General features: G+C 42.7%; 1 protein-coding gene across 1 annotated transcript; it reads right to left on the bottom strand.

Moving 5' to 3' along the window:
- Positions 1 to 732: 732 nt before the first annotated feature.
- On the bottom strand, positions 733 to 8,133 carry LOC311273964 (delta-like protein 4). The gene is made up of 11 exons (XM_084381314.1): positions 7,726 to 8,133; positions 7,368 to 7,622; positions 6,816 to 6,873; positions 6,039 to 6,302; positions 5,212 to 5,272; positions 4,520 to 4,650; positions 4,261 to 4,430; positions 3,780 to 3,999; positions 2,964 to 3,693; positions 2,232 to 2,340; positions 733 to 2,145 (listed from the first exon to the last, which is right to left on the bottom strand). The coding sequence occupies exons 1-11, from the start codon at positions 7,771 to 7,773 to the stop codon at positions 2,140 to 2,142; spliced, it is 2,052 nt and encodes a 683-aa protein (XP_084237440.1). The 5' UTR covers positions 7,774 to 8,133; the 3' UTR covers positions 733 to 2,139.
- Positions 8,134 to 14,146: the final 6,013 nt, after the last annotated feature.

Below are 14,146 nucleotides of genomic sequence, written 5' to 3' on the forward strand. Positions count from 1 at the left end.
CCACTCTGCCTAGCCCAGAGACACAGTTGCCTGCCGAAGAGGTTGGTTTGTTTACCTGGGAAAGTATAGCTGGTTTTCTGCTGTATCACCTATGTCAGCAAAGCAGATGTGGCAGTGCACAAGTATAAATGCTCACAACAGCATATGCCACTTGAGGTGTACGCTTTCTATAACGCTTACTTGCAACTATAAAATCAGCCTCAACACCAATATTATTACTTAGCCCACTTAGCTAAAGCTTCTTACGCCTTCAAAGTGCTGCCTGTGCATCAGCTGTAATGATACTTTATTACTTTGTATCACCCATAATTGTTTCTCCAGTAAAACTTGTGAGTAGGAATTGTGTTTTCTCCACTGAAAGGGTACTTTATCATGTTTCTAGAGGGCTGGGGGTGGGGGTGCAATCCTTGCAATCCCTGCACGGGTGACAGCGTAAATTGTCTGCTGGGTTGTAAATGGTCCTCAGCTTCATTGACTGTGGGGCCCCTGTATGCTATACCCACGCTCCACTAGTGATAGCATAATAAAACAGCATATGCAGATTTTGTCATTGACACATGTCCAAGCATATGGCAAATTTTGTTGAGTTCCTCTCATCTCAATCCATCACCTCCCCCTTTTCAGCCCCCTGCCATAAGAGATGACTTATCATCAGAGATCACAGTGAACTAAGACCCTCAGTTATTCAGCTATATGATATTCATACATTAGCAATTCACGGAAACAGTTAAGTTCTGTAGAGACCACAAGGATTCTTTATTTTCACATACAGATGTTATTTTTTTTAAATATATATCTTATTGTTTGAGTAATTCCTTACATTGCTGCCAATTACAACGCTGTCCACTGAATGATTGCTAGCACATTGATTTCACATCACACTGACACAGATAGTCGTGGAATCATTCGAAATGCTACCAGGCCAAATATATATGACTGTATCTATAGACAATGAAGCCACTTCCACACCAGCTGACACAAATAAAGTTTCTAGATGATTCCAAACATTTAAATTAGGATCTCTATTTGACCACATGTACACTCAACCATTGAAGAGCAACAAACAAACAGTGTACCAGATATGTATCCATTGTTTCTTTTTATAACAAAAAAATATTAATAAAATAAAACACCAACGACACTTTAAAAATAAATTCACCTTTTCTGGGCGTCAAAACGGATGTCCATACTTCTAATCTCAACATATAAATATACAGTATATACAAAATAATCTTACAAAACATAGAAAGAGAAGGATCAGTGCTTCATATTCTTAAATTACTAATGAAATACTAATCTTACAAAATAACATTATTGGTTCAGTAATTTCCTTTGAAGGCGTCCTTGGTACGATAGTCACTTCATGTATTTCTTTGTCTTTATTTAAGGGTGATCTTGCATAAGGTAAAACAAGGCCTTATCATGAGATCCCTGCATGGAGCTACAGCGTATTGCATCTTTTGATCTTTTCATGTCACCTCCATTTTGTTGTGCAAGGGCATCGAGATAAGGCGGGGCACAATGTTTGTCTTCAACACATATATAAGGCTTTGTGATCGAGGCTGCATACATTCTTTATAAAAAAAAGGATTTACAAAACTGACGACCCTAAATATCCTTCAAAAATGAACCGTTTTCAGTAGTTTTTTTGTCCCTTTTTGATTTAGCACAATGCTGATTTTTGTTTGCATAGCGCATTGCAGGCCACAAAAAAAAAATGAAAAAGAAAAAGGCTGGCTCCCTCCACAGGCTTGTTGGCAGTAAGTTGATTTGTTGATTGCTGATTACTGCAATAAGGTGGAGAGGAGTACATCAAGATAGTCCTCGTCTTCTAATCAACATGCAGGCATAAACATCTCGGCCTGAAGCCCTTGGATGAGCTTGGTTGAGTCGAAAACATTGAAGGCGCGTCTACAAGTCAGGTTTGCTCATTATTTCCCGCAGTCTTTTTATTCAGTCTTTACATTCTCACAAAGATAAGTAGCTTTAGTTCTGTTGAGTTCGAAGAGCACACCGGCTCCATCCAGTTATCAAGTTTTCAAGAGCAGCAACTTTCATTTAAATAAATCCCAGTCTCTCCACGCTTGTAAACAGTCCACAAGAAATCCAATGTTGACGGTGAATAATATCTTCTATTTATTATACCTGAAAAAGGAGATAAAATCCGTAAATAAATCTCAAATAACAACGATAATATGGAAAATAGATTGATTGTGGAAAATCGAGCTTACCTCAGTTGCAATGATGCATTCATTTTTCTCCTCTGCTATTACAAAGACAGACTGGTACATTGAATCTCTGGGAGAACATATTGTTGATATTCTACAGTCGGGCCTTTCACTGTGGAGGAAAGATATGTTATATTAGTTACAAAGCACAAACATCATCAATGACCTGATATCCACTACACAGTACAGCTGCAACGATTAGTCGATCAAATTAAAATTAATTGGCAACTTTTTTTCCTTCCCTTCAGTGTTTTATGTAGGTTCTTGTGCATGTACAAGATCTTAAGGTTAAAAAGCCAGACAGAAGCTCCTCTCTCCCACAGAAAACACTGCTCATGAAACGCCTCATCAGCAGCCCCGCCCTTAATTCTCAGACTGTGACATCATACTATGTCATCAGGTCACACATTTGTGTAATTTATGTCTAGCAGGAAGTTTGGCATGTAAATATTAATTCAGCACAGCTGCTCTGCTCAGGTGTGTGTGAGCTGACCAATCAGAGTAGACTGGGCATTCAGGAGGAGGGGCCTAAAATGAAAAATTTTAGGCCCCTCCAATTTTTGAATTTGGGTTTTGGACTGACTACTGGACATAAGATGCAATTTAAAGATGTTCTAATGTTTTTTTTTACATTTTATAGACTAAACGATTAGTCATGAAAATATTCAGCAAACCAATCTATAAAGAAAATAACAATAAGACAACTGCTCATGCAGCCCTTTCATGTGCTCTCACCTGTACATTCTCGTCAAATGCTTTTTTTCTTCTATTGTCTTTTCACAGTTTTCGTCTTTGTCCAAAAGCGACAGTTCATCCTTGTACCCCATGGAGGTTTTATAGCCCAGGTGGTAGTGGTTGATGTGTTTGTGATTAGACTTTTCACTCGGACAGTCCCCCTCCAGATCCATCTTTTTATTGTTGTTCTTGAGTTCTAGAGTAGAGATGAGGTTCTCCTTCTGAAAGTCACCCTTGGAGAGGTTGTTCATGGTCTCCGAGTCCTGCTCCTTGCTCCTCTGCTTCTTGACATGACGTATTACCACCACTACCATGCAGCAAAGCACGAGAACGGCCACCAGGCCGACTCCCAAGCTGATGGCTGCCAAGCTCAGCTTGTCTACGCTGGGGCTGTGCGTCCCGGGTGAGGGCACATCGTTGGTCTGGCACTGAGGGCCACTGTAATGGTCCGGGCAGATGCAGGTGGGCTGGCCTTTTGCTCCAGTGGTGCAGGTTCCGCCGTTCAGGCAGGGGTGAGAGGCACAGCCGCCTGTTGGCTTGTCACAGTGGTGGCCTGTGTACCCTGGAGGACAGATGCAGGTGTAGTCGCTCATGCGGTCTATGCAGGTGGAGCCGTTTGCGCAGGGGTTCCTGGCACACTCATTGATGTTGATCTCGCAGCGCAGACCTGTGAAGCCTGAGCGACAGCTGCACATTGGGAGGTTACCATGGACAATGACACAATGTCCGCCTGTGTGAAAGAAAACAGCATTATAGAAGCTGTCCTTGTGTTTATTTCCAATACAAATCTACAGGAAGTAGAATTTATTTTTTTACCATTGGTGCATTGCAGTGAGGTACATTTATCCACTTTCTTCTCACAGTTCAGTCCAGTGTAGCCTGCTGGACACTCGCATATGTATGTATGCCCATTGTCCCTCTCCTTGCACTTGCCACCATGAAAGCAGGGTGTATCAGCGCAGGTCGGCATCCTGTGTTCACAGTGTGTCCCTTCAAACCCCTGTGGGCACACACACCTATAGCCGTTCTCAGAGTCCTGCAGGGGGGAAAAGATATAAAGTTTATCAGAAAGCTCCCTGTCAGATGTTTTGTGTTATCATATCCTGTTCACGACTGCCCCAACGAACCCCATTATCCTCAGTTTGAATTCTATTTACAGTCCGCGCTCTGTGAACTGGGTCATCCACCGACTTGACAATCGATAGCATCCTCCTGGAGCAGCAGATAGACCGAGGCGAAAACAAAAACAGGAAAGCCTGTGTTGTGGGAAAGGAGAGAGAGAGACTTCCGGACTCACCAGGCAGTGGCCTCCGTTGCGACAGGGCTGGCTGTCACACTCCCTGACCTCCATGTCACAGTTGACCCCGGTGAAGCCCGGCAGGCAGGCGCAGGTGTAGCTGCCCTGGCCGGTGTTCATACACGTGGCCCCGTTGGTGCAGGGTTTGTGGTGGGTGCAGTAGTTCAGATCTGTCAACAAATGGGCGGAAGCGTTATCTTATCGAGAGCACTAACATTATAATTTTCTCGTAGTTTAGGGAAACAGGCTCGCCACTCACCTTGATCACAAAAGATGCCTCCCCAGCCTTCCTTGCAGGTGCACTGCCACGGATCTGTACAGGTACCATGTTTACAGGATGGATGGAGTTTACACACATCACAAAAGAGCCCCTGCCAGCCCTCTCTGCACCTGTTAAACACAAAACAGTAGCACATGACTGCTGGCTCACACCTTAATCTTTTTATCGACCACGTCACACCTTTCATATTCTTAGAGATCATTTTAAAGGTGCAGTATGTAGTTTGGGGGAAGAGAAATGTTTACTGTTTTTTTTTTTTTTTTTACACCTAAACAAACTAAATAAACAAACTGTCTTTGTTTTCATGACTGAATAAACAAACTGACCTTAAAGGACGACACAGCTTCATACTGTTTTACTTTGTTTATATTTGGCGGACCCTGCCACCTTTCTAGCTTCAAACAGTGTTCTGGGGAGCTTATTTTCCTCTCAGAACAGCTTGTTTATTCAGTTATGGGGGGAAAAAAAGAATATATTACTTCATTAAAATTCTGAGATTGAATTTCCTCTCCAAAACTACATCATGCCCCTTTAAACAGAAGCTGAAATCAAATAAAACGTCACCTTTTAGTTATATAATTGAGTACTAACATTTTATGTAATGTTTTTTCTGCTCTTATGTTAAAGTAAATCGTGTAAATTAATAATAGCTGCAGGTGAATAATACTCACTTGCACTCTCCAGGTAGTGTGCAGTTTCCATTCCTTTCATTGCACCCTTCAAGGCAGATTGCTGTTTAAAAAAACACAAGAATATATTTGTAACAAGCGGTTATGAGACTTTTATCACCTTTAAAAGCTTTTCTACGCACAATAAAACCTGCTACCCAATGGAAAAACATAATTTGCCTGCCCATGTGACATTGATTCTGCGTTGGTTTTACGGTGTTAAACGGCTGGTTAGTGCGCAGCAGATGCTTGTTCTCAAAAAAAAAAAAAAAAAAAAAAAAGAGAGAGAGAGAGGGAGAAAAACAGGACAGCTGCCCCATTGTTATCGGTGGGCAGTTCGAGCCCCGTTTGCAGCTGCTGCCCCGCACCGCCCCAACAATAGAGCCCGCAGTTTAGTGGCGCGTGGCGGCCGATAATGCCGCGATTAACCCCGGCGCGCGCTGCTTCTGCTGGCGACCACCGCCCTGGATTAAAGCCGCACGCGCCCGCAGAGAAAGTGGGGCCCTGTCTGTCTTCAGATTTCCACCACAACACACCTGTGATCCCGTAACAGGTGATTCAGACATGCAAACACCTTGTTTGGTTTAGAAATGCGCAATGTTGCTGCTCGAGGTGGAAAAAAATAAATAAAAAAAAGGGCCTATTTCGCGGAAGAATACAACAGAAAATACCCACAATTTGTAAAACAAAAAACAAACAAAAACTACACAATGTCTGTATATTAGGTCTTTATCTTACATTATGCCAAGTACCCTCCTCTAAAGTGCGCCCTGTGACCTTTAACCACACACAAAACACAGTGTCCATATGGTGTCTTTACTCTTGCTTACGTTCTTGGCAGTATTCTCCCTTCCATCCCGGTAGACAGGCTATTTGCCCGTCAGCCTTGCAGGTGTAGTGGCCAAAATGGTCGTCTCTCGGAGCGCATATTTTGGAACAAGTGTCCCCGTAGTAATTGTCATTGCAGATGAACCGGTATGAGTACCTTAGCTCCGTCTGCGTCCCGCTCGGCTCATCCTGGGACCACTCATGCCCTATTCCCAACTGTTTATGGATGGCAAAAGAGCCAATCAAGAATTCAGGGTTGGTGGTGTCTGCGAAGAAAAAAGAACAACAGGCATGTTGGGATTTATGTGTTCAAAGTACCATCTCACAATAGTTGATGGATGTAACAATTATCCCTTTGGTGATTTGTGTGACAATCTGCGCACTGAAATTTCCCCTTCCTCTCTCATGTGACCATTATTCCCCTGTTATGAAGGACCTAACAAAAAAGGTGTAAAATCCAGGAAAGGGCTGTCATGGGATTTTTGGCAAGGCTTCTGCGTTCTCACTTAAGTCTGTGCACTTTCCCATGCGTGCCAAAAATAAAACAAGGGAAGCGCGATTGTGTTGGGAGAGTTTTGATTGTGAAGGAATTGTCCGTGTGACTCATGAGGCATCCTAACAAACACGGATCCGTGACGCGCAGAATGCCAGATGCATTTGCCAGCGCTTTGACTGAAGGTTATTGATGAAACGTGCGACAGGTATAATAGGTATAATCTACTGTACAGTGTGTGCTACACATGGGATGTCTCCCTCTAGTGGTGGACACGTCTCCTCACCTCCAGGCAGGTCCGCTGCAGGAGAATGCCAGGCTTCGATAACTAATGAGAAAGCACCCTGCGGGGACAAATGAGGAGAAAAACGTCACTAAAAACATGAAAATGAATAAAAAAAGCACATTTATTTAAAAGTCTTCGGCTTTGTTTCACTGAAAACTGATGGTTCCAACAGTAATTTTTCACTTTAAGTCGCTAGAAACTGTTCCAAAGTGAAAATATGAGGATGAACGCTTTCTTTACGCACAGTGTGAGCAACACAGGGATGCAGTAAACCATTTATAATCGGATCTACAGTGTTTATGACATTAAAAAAACACGTTTCTGGGGCATTAATATAATCACTCGTGTTGATCTGATGTAGAACAAACAATGATAAAACAGAATATTAGTAATTTTCTTTTAAAACAAAACATTTTCAAAGCACATTTCCGTAACTCGGAGGATGTTTTTGAATCCCTTCAATTCATCACTAAATCCTGAGAAAATTACATTAAGTCTGGCGTGTGCACATTCGTTTTCTTCGAAGTCATTAGTCCGGACAGGTGCTCTTACCGGCCAGGTGAAGTTGAGCGGCAGACGCAGCCTGGCGTCCTGCTGCTGGATGCTGAACGAGTCGGTGCCCAGAACAGGTGTGGCGACTTTGCCAAATAAACAGCCTCCAGGAGACACCACCGTCTGGAAGTTCTTCAAACAAACCCTGAAATAAGTCCTGCAGCCAGTCATGCCGCAACTGAGTCCATTTGCCAGCAAACCTTTAGTATTCTGAAAGTGATGGAGATCTATCTCGAATACACCTGATCCCAGAACCTAGAAGGATACAGAAAGTGAGCACAACAACATAATGCAACATTTTCCCCCCTAAAAGAAATATTTCCTAATTTGCAAAGATAAAAAAAAAAACACATGCTACCTGAGTGAATATTGTCATAACTATTGCAGAGGTGAACCAAACGGCCATCCTTTAGAGTTTGATGTGCGTATCCGTAAAAAATCAGTTCCAACAAAAAAACAAAACGCTCCTAATCCAAGTGCTGATGGCGAGTGATGACAAACAACGTGATCAAAATAAATATAATCCTTCTTCCAGAGACTGTATGGACAAGATCCAGCTCCGCAATCCGTATCCAGACGGAGAAGTTGGAACAGACCGAGTTATCCAGTGCAGGATGTTAGACAAATATCAGTAACGTCAATATCCACAAGTGAGTCTGTCTGCGGTCTTTCTGTTGCCCATCCATCGTGCCGGTCAGATGTGGTTTGAGTTTGCTGTGCTGATGCGAGGCTCGTGTTGCCAACAGTGATGCGGGCGTGTGGCGGAGCATCAGCGCATAGTGACTACCAGTGAAGGATGTTTGACGTCCCTCCCAGTTTATATACCGCAGTGTAGTGCCATTACAGACACTGTCCGTCAGAAGACACCGCCCACTCCCCCTCTCCACCTTCTTTATGTGTGGAATATCAGTTATTATTATTGTGGAGGGGATTGTCTTTGAGGCGCCTGGTGCAGAAATAAAACGCGCTTTTGTGAGGTTTTTGCATGCAGGTTGTTCATGCCTTTAACCCAAATACAGAATCTTGCAGAAACAAATTCATGTAAGATAATTAAATGTAAAACATATAAGTTGACATGATCAGTGGATTCACTGTTGGCCACAGTAAGCTCGGGGAAAATAAGTCATTTGTCTCCACCGTTTGTGCGTCTTTACGCGCCTGGCCGCTTCAAGTGCCTTGTGACCTCGAAGCTCTCTCTCTCTCTTGTTTCTTGTGTTTATTTTAGATAGAGATGAGATAACCCCACAGCTGTGTGATAATGGATTCTATTGCAAACACATCGTCCCACTCATAAATCAGCTGAGGAACGCGCGTTTTACAAAAATCTGGCGCGTAATTGAGTAAAGATGGGCCGTCCGGGGCTGACTGTACAGGTTTAAAACGAATATTAAAGGTTATTTACAATATTAAAATACAATTTAAATATATAATGCCATATATATATATATAAACCAATATAATAAAAATAAAAAATATGTATTTTCTGATAAATATCTTATATCTTCTGCCCTCAGAGGGAAATAAGGTGGTTCCTTAGAAGGGTCCTGTAAAATCAGTATGAAATTGTGCTGTCCTTTGAGGACTGTTCTTTTTTTTAGTTTATTCAGTCACCAAAATTAGTCAATGTAGTATTTTTCTCTTCTGATTAAAATGTCTTTCCAAAAACTACATAGTACACCCTTAAAGTAGCCTGTTTGTGTTTATTTGGAACTATTTCCTCTCCCACATCAGAGTTGTTAATTGAAGGATAAACCCCTTGAGACGGTCCGTATCATTTTCAAGGGCGTCCTTAACACACAAATAGTCTACATAAAGTGCAGTACACTAAAGAAAACAACACATATACATTCACACATACAAAGGCAGCTCTCCAACGCACTGATTCCCCTAAAAAATGTCAATACACATACTTTTGGAGAGCTTATTTAAGGAAAGACACGCAATGCATTTGTGCATGCATGCTGCCGCGCACAGGAGAGGAAGACAGACCATCTATTTTACTTAAATTATTGTTTATTATGCTTTATAAAGAGTGCAGGCACCCAGCTGTTCAGCCCCTCTATTTAACATCATAACTCATGATACCCTCAATTGAAAGCCAATTTGTATAAATTAGAGCGGAGATTGTATCCTACATGCAGCGTAACAGTGTTTGTTGAACTAACATCCACTTGAGCCCGTTGAAAAAACTCCCCCCTCCTTTCATGTGTACATATAATTGTTCCACGAGGGAAAAGAAAAATGAAGTCAAAACTGTATATAAGGGCTCCTAAGCAAATAAATTCAGATGCCACATGCATTTTTATCACATGTAAACTCATGCTGGGCACAGGCATTGTTGCCTTTATCTTCCCTGCAGCAGGCCAGCTTGTCTGGGAGGATTTACAGTGAGGGAACAGGACTCAGGAACTGTTCCCTGGCCATGAAGGTGTCTGGCTGAACGGCTCTCCTGCCGAGATGACTTCATCCGTAAGCCCCCACCTTTGACTTATAGGTTTGAGGTTCCACTCTAAGGGAGAGACAATGGACTATTGAGTCTGGAGCAGTGTGACTAAGAGGCCCGGACATCTCACAGCTCTGCTGTATTGAAGCATTTGGCGTTCCCACCATTGACTAAATCACACAGATCCTGTGGAGGATCAATGCAGCCCTGCACAGTAGTTTAATCCTGTATTCCTGCTGAGTTCTGTGTGAAAAGAAATGACTGTATTTCACTTATCAATGAGGCATCTCACTAGTTTATATAGCTGCCACCGAGTCTAGAGCCCAATCAATCTCTTTTGTAGGGAGAAGTGTGCAGGGTAATGGTGCTCCCTCGCTCCCTTCATACACGTCAAAACATCCATACACTTTAATATTTGATGGACCATGGTTAAGGTTTCCTAACTCGGCCTCAGGTTACAACTCCTTGTAAAGCTTTGGACTGTGCTAAACAAGCAGCGATGCTTGAACTGCAGCACGAAGGAAAACTTGGACCAGATATGGAGAAGTGCCTTTGTGCTGATGCACTTATCGGGCTGTCTTAATATTTACCTATTAATCTCCTGATTTTATCTCTTTTTATTTAATTTTGTGTATATAAATAGCCAAGAAAGCCTGGCCTGAAATAATAGCACATTTTAGCTGTATGGGTTATTTACTCTCAGTCCAATGCAAACAACAATCTAAGCGGATCTTTTCTGCTGTGTAGCTCTAGAATAAACACAGCCCTGGAAACAGACACCGACCCACCGCAGCACCATCTCACTCTTGTATAGGACATCATTTTTCTTCGTGACAGTGTTTTGTAAAGCCCACTCCCGATCGTTCTATGGCTTCTCAGCTGGCATCCAAATCCCAAAAAATAACATTTTGATTGGGAAATGAAGAGGTATGAAAGTGCCTCTGGACTGGGACTTATTAGGCAAGTTGCTATTTACGAGGAACTGCCTGATGCAATTGTTTGGTTATCTGGCAGACTGATGTTTGTTCCCAGGAAAGCTTGCCTTCTCAACATTGTTGAAGAGTTGTGGATTTTTTAACAAGATGTTTGGCATGTTATTACTCACGATACTAATAATTCAATCCATTCCAATGTGCTTCGGGCTTTGTCAGATGTAAGCACCTCAGATCACATTTACTAGAAACGTTGGCCAACAGTCGCACCAACACACTGTTAATACTTATCTATTTCCAAAACAAGGGAAATCATCTTGTCTCCCCCATCAATAAAACAGGGATCAAAGACCTCTTAAAATTAAACTGTCCACTGCTAAATGCCAGCATGTGTTTACTGTTAGTTTGAATTGGACAGTAGGTCACTAAAACTGTGATGACACATGGAAAAAGTCGACCAACTGCCACATGTGAAGAAATTGTGCTGTGTGATGTTCACATTTCATTTACAGTCCTCTTTTTCTGATATTCTCCTCATAGATTCCTCGCTTTTAGCTTTGTATGCTGCCCGGCCTGATTTGGACCTGCTCCGGCCACTCTTCCAACAGCACAACAATCTGGGCGAGTGCAATAGGAAATTAGCTACAGTGCTAACAGATGGCTCCTTTTAGTCCTGAGATCTGCCCTGTTTAATGCACAGCAGTTTAACACTTCTTTACAGCGCATTTGATCTCTACGCCCCAATCTGTCCAGCCAATCAATGGGGCTTTTGATGTGCGCTGCCAATGGATCTGAGGCATCTAAGCATGTCGCCCTCGGAGGAGAAATCACCTGCTGCTGCCGCAATTAGAAAAGGCAAGGGGTGGCTTCCTTCTCTCACAGCACCGCGCTGCACTGTATTAACTCAAACACTGCCTGCAGACACACAAATACTGTCTGCGCACAGATAGCTGAAATGTGTGTGGGTGGGTTCTGGGTGTAAAGAGCATTTCCAGGAAAATGTTACGTACTTAAATTATAAGTATTAAATGTTGAATTTTCCTTTCTAATGAGGGGGGCAGTAATCATACAAATTAAAAGAAATTGCTTAAAAGATGATAAATCAATAAACTCAAAATGGAAGGATGTTGTAAATGAAAAAAAAAATAGATTTAGATGACAAATTCATGTCTTTTGAAGAGAGATGGGAAAAATCGGTGAGGTATTCAAGAAACATCAAGTGACCCTCCTGTTCGGCGTGATAACTAACACAATGATATGATATGAATCATATTGATGTCCCTCGCTGTACTGATGCATTTATAGTACTTCTGCAAACTAAAGTTGCCAAATAAATGTAGTGGAATAAAAGTACCACAGTTGCTTACTCAGTACGATACTTGAGTAAATCTACTAAGTTATTTGTATGTTACACAATTTCTTAAAATCTCCTGCCCCTCAGGAGGAAACATGGCTGTGTGTCTGTTGTCAGCCGCAGTTAATTGCTTCGACAGAGCTGGTTGATTAGAAGCAAAGTGATTTCCATGCACTCTGAATCATACAATAAGAGACATGTCATGTTAAATTGATGTAATTAAAAGTGTCACTTTTGGACCTACAATTGATTTCTCGAGCTTGCACGTGTACCTCGTATAAAAACTGTTATGGATGTCTGTTTCCACTCGGTGTAAACCTTCAAACCTTCAGCTGACATTAGGCTGAATTTAGACACCCTGACATTATGTTGGCTGCCTAATAAGAGCCCTGCTCTGTTTTGGAACTTTCCAGCCACCCTCTTGTTAAACTATTGACAAAACACAGCCATGTCAGCACGTCTCTACCCTTAGGACGCAACCAACAACACACTATGGTCACTGACACCTTGTTGTGATGCATGTAGGTGCTACCGGTGAGGTAGGCAAGTTCGTGAAAAGACGTCTGGTGGGTCGTGGATAGTAGCACCATGACATCATTTATGCCTTCGGTGTAATTTACGGCTCAACAATGCACCGTTTATGAAGGCTTCTGCTCAGGGTGAAGTGCGTAAATCAGGTCAGGGTGATCTGGGGCTACGTGTGTGACAGCTGTGTGTGCCAGTGTGCCACACAGAGACAGAAGCACATACATCCCTCCCTAACAATACTTGATATTGATCCTAACAGACCTGCTCCACCTTTGACACATGGAGCAGCCATTACCACATCTGTCACTCTAGCCGAACGACGCCACATCCTCCATTCAAGCAGATGCATTTCCGTTTCATAGTGTCCTTCTGTCTGCTAAAGAGAAAATAAATATGTGAAGGACGCTCGCACGAAAGCCAAACATGTTTTTGTTGCAGGTCCTGAGTGATTACCAGCGCGCGGCTAATTGTGTGTGAGTGGAAGAAGCTACTGTCGCCTTGAGGAAATCCTCCCTTTGCCAGAGTCAAAGCATCTTTGCTTTACGCAAGACAAAACCTCACAGCAGGAAAAGGAAAGAGATAAATGGAGGAGTGGGAAGAGCCTGCTGGTGTGAAGAGGGCTGTTAAAACCGCACCCGTAGGCCCATCAGGAAGACCGGCCCGAGGTTTTCTTAGTCTCGCAGTTCACCCGCAATTCACACACTAATCTGCCTGTTACAATGAGGTGTGAACAGGTGCGTTCCCTTTATGTGCTGCACGGCGGGGTCTCCGTGTCCTCAAGAGTTTGGAACAGCTCCTATTAATTGTCTTTTATTGAAGTTGCTTTGTGAATCGGGGGAAATTTCCATCAAAGTAAAAGCCAATTATTAATCTTCAAAGTTGCGAGGGTTTTTGGCCTCAGTGTCACCGAGGGGGGAAGTTCAACTTAATCACTGAACACCATCAGCATGATTAGCGTCCAGTAATTTCACCTTGGCATTCCCCGCTGTTAGATGCTGTGATTCAGCGCGATAAGAGCCTGTGATTCTGGTTTAATTATCCCGAGACTTAATGATCACTAATCTGCTTTTTCATCCTCCACTTCCTCACCAGGGGCACATGACCTCTACAGTACACTACACCCTGTTATTGTTTATTTATAAAGACGGATCTAGAGGTATTTCTGGAGGGTCCGCTGTTTTTTCCTTTGACGATTTGAAATTCCTATTTGTCCTTTTCCCATTTGAGTTTCCTACCATTGCTTCCGATTTTCACAGAAAGAGATTCTTGGGAATTTGCTCCTGCGTGTGGGAGTGTTATGTTTTAGGGTAAAGCATGAGGAAACCCACTTTTCCCTGCCCTACCGAGAGGCATCGGGAGCTTTCTTTGCAGCCGTGAGAGTGAAATGTGACCTTTTGTTTGAATTCCATTTAGCGAGCTGAACTGCAGCTGACCTCATAACTGCTCACTGTGTACATACACACAAAACCCATCTCCACTCCGCAGAACAAACAACAGATGCAAATGCTTTTGTGTCGAGCGA

Source organism: Pagrus pagrus, assembly GCF_965226575.1.
Source record: "Pagrus pagrus genome assembly, chromosome: 18".
Classification (NCBI taxonomy): domain Eukaryota; kingdom Metazoa; phylum Chordata; class Actinopteri; order Spariformes; family Sparidae; genus Pagrus; species Pagrus pagrus.

Excerpts from the sequence above, each read along its gene's own strand:
- LOC311273964 (XM_084381314.1), bottom strand. The coding sequence starts at position 7,773 with ATGGCCGTTTGGTTCACCTCTGCAATAGTTATGACAATATTCACTCAG. Across the intron at positions 4,000-4,260 it reads GCAACGGAGGCCACTGCCTG|GACTCTGAGAACGGCTATAG; the intron begins GTGAGTCCGGAA and ends TCCCCCCTGCAG. Across the intron at positions 2,341-2,963 it reads CATTTGACGAGAATGTACAG|TGAAAGGCCCGACTGTAGAA; the intron begins GTGAGAGCACAT and ends TTTCCTCCACAG.